At 38.4% G+C, this 1,984-nt stretch overlaps 1 protein-coding gene across 1 annotated transcript; it reads right to left on the bottom strand.

The window, feature by feature from the left end:
- Window positions 1-231: 231 nt before the first annotated feature.
- Window positions 232-1,855, bottom strand: LOC105618853 (fibroblast growth factor receptor substrate 3). The gene is made up of 3 exons (XM_012200387.1): window positions 1,547-1,855; window positions 1,075-1,460; window positions 232-976 (listed from the first exon to the last, which is right to left on the bottom strand). The coding sequence occupies exons 1-3, from the start codon at window positions 1,853-1,855 to the stop codon at window positions 232-234; spliced, it is 1,440 nt and encodes a 479-aa protein (XP_012055777.1).
- Between the last annotated feature and the right edge of the window lie 129 nt (window positions 1,856-1,984).

Here is a 1,984-nt window from a genome sequence, read left to right as displayed (position 1 = left end):
GAATATCTCATGGTACATAACTACTACGTAGTTTCCAATGTACTAAGAAATCTTGAATGTTTAACGCGTAAGTAAACGAATTATGAATAAGTTCCAGAAGCTTATGACAAAACTAAATCGATCATTCCTAACTTTTTTGTCTTTTTTTTTACAGCAAAGACAACGATAGACAGTCGTTACACGAACATCGTTATACGATATAATCTATATAAAATAAAACTATTCGTTTATTTATTCACTTACTGAATTATGCCTACACGGAGTTATCAGGTCGTTTATCGTTGAATTATGACGAGTTTTTCTGCAGCCTTCGTTATCATTTACGAGATTAGGATTAACAGAGTGTGAGAGCGCAGCTGTTTTGTTGAAGTCTATCGTAGCATAGCCTTTTTGCGACTTGTTTGGAGATTCGGGGGGAGAGGGAGCAATGTTTATCACAATGTCAGATGCGCCAGCGGGTGTGTCTTTCTTATCCAGATCTAAAACTGCATAATTTACTTCCCTGATCGGACATCCCGTCGGCGTGGAGGGTGCCAAGGGCGATCTCTCAGCTACTGAAGTGCCAGAGAATCTCTTCCTCAGACTTTCGATTTCGCTTGCCTCTAGATTAGCATAGCAATGCCTAGAGCCTTCTTCCATGTCCGATTGTAAGACGGGCAATGGAGGCGGACGCACTCTAATAGCAATGTTCTCTGTGTGATCTTGTTCAGGATTTATATTCATATATGAATGTCCAAATCCGTCTATGTCATTATTCTCTTCTTTGAGCTGATTCGTCTCGCAAGTACTGTGCGTTGGCGAAATTGGGTTGGATTCGCTACAGATGTTCATGTAGGGTACCATAGTCGGTGATAATGGTGACGTTGCGTCACAACTGGATATTTCTGTATTACACTGAATGGGTAATAATTCCATTTCCACAGGTCTATGACTGATGGATATCGCATTACTGACCATAGAAGCAATTTGTGGTGATCTGTAATAATACTCGTAATAATACATGAGAGAAACTCGTGTGTGATATCAGATCCTATGTATTTTATACCACTGATTACATGAATAAATCAATGCTACCTTTGTACTGCCCTTCCAAGGCTTTTATTATTGTTGCGCTCCATTTCAATGGGAAGGGACGACAAAACTTCCTCATTGACATAAAGAGAGGACGGATGAGGTTGAGAAATTGGTGGCGGTGGTGGCAGCATAGGGGGTGATGATGGTGATCCCAAAGTTCCTTGGGGCGATACTGGGCCACTACTACTTCCAACACTGTTTAATCTTCTAATACCGTTCTGTTGGCTATGAGGAAATCTAGAATTTATACGATTGTGACTTCTAGATGATATTGGATCTAAATAATTAGGTTCCACATTTTGTACTGCTACACTTGCTACTGACGCAGAATGCGACGGGATTGGAAGATCCCTGGACAGTGTATCATCTCCACTGTTATTGCGTACCTGTTAATAAGAAAGTATTTTCTTTAAATATCGTCACATTATATATTTAAATGTTAATATTAGGAATAATATATACTGATATAAACCTGAATTTTTGTCTGTACAAGATTAAACAGTTCTTCAGCTCTCCGACACTTAAAGGCATATATACCAGGACCTGTAGAGCAGCGTCTGCCTGACTCAAAACTGAAGAGTCCTTCCAGGTCATACCCATATCGTCGTAAACAGCGCAACGGCCATTTATGCTGTTTGCCACGTTGATACAATATAATGTCTACTTCGGTTACTTCTAAACGTCCAGGGGAAACAAAATTACCATCATCGTCTACGTTCATTACTTGAAAAATGTTGGGATGCAGATCGTTAATGTCTGCTCTGCTATTGACACAACCCATCCTTCATTTATCTAAATAAAAACATAATATACAATTTGCAAAATTTGATTTATAAATCAATCATCACTGTACATTTACACCAAGAAGCACATTTTATATATATATATATATATATATATATATATATAT

The sequence above is a fragment of the Atta cephalotes genome (assembly GCF_000143395.1).
Source record: "Atta cephalotes unplaced genomic scaffold scaffold00018, whole genome shotgun sequence".
In the NCBI taxonomy this organism is placed as follows: Eukaryota; Metazoa; Arthropoda; class Insecta; order Hymenoptera; family Formicidae; genus Atta; species Atta cephalotes.
Note: the sequence above shows the minus strand (reverse complement) of the source record. Positions and strands in the feature narration are given on the sequence as shown.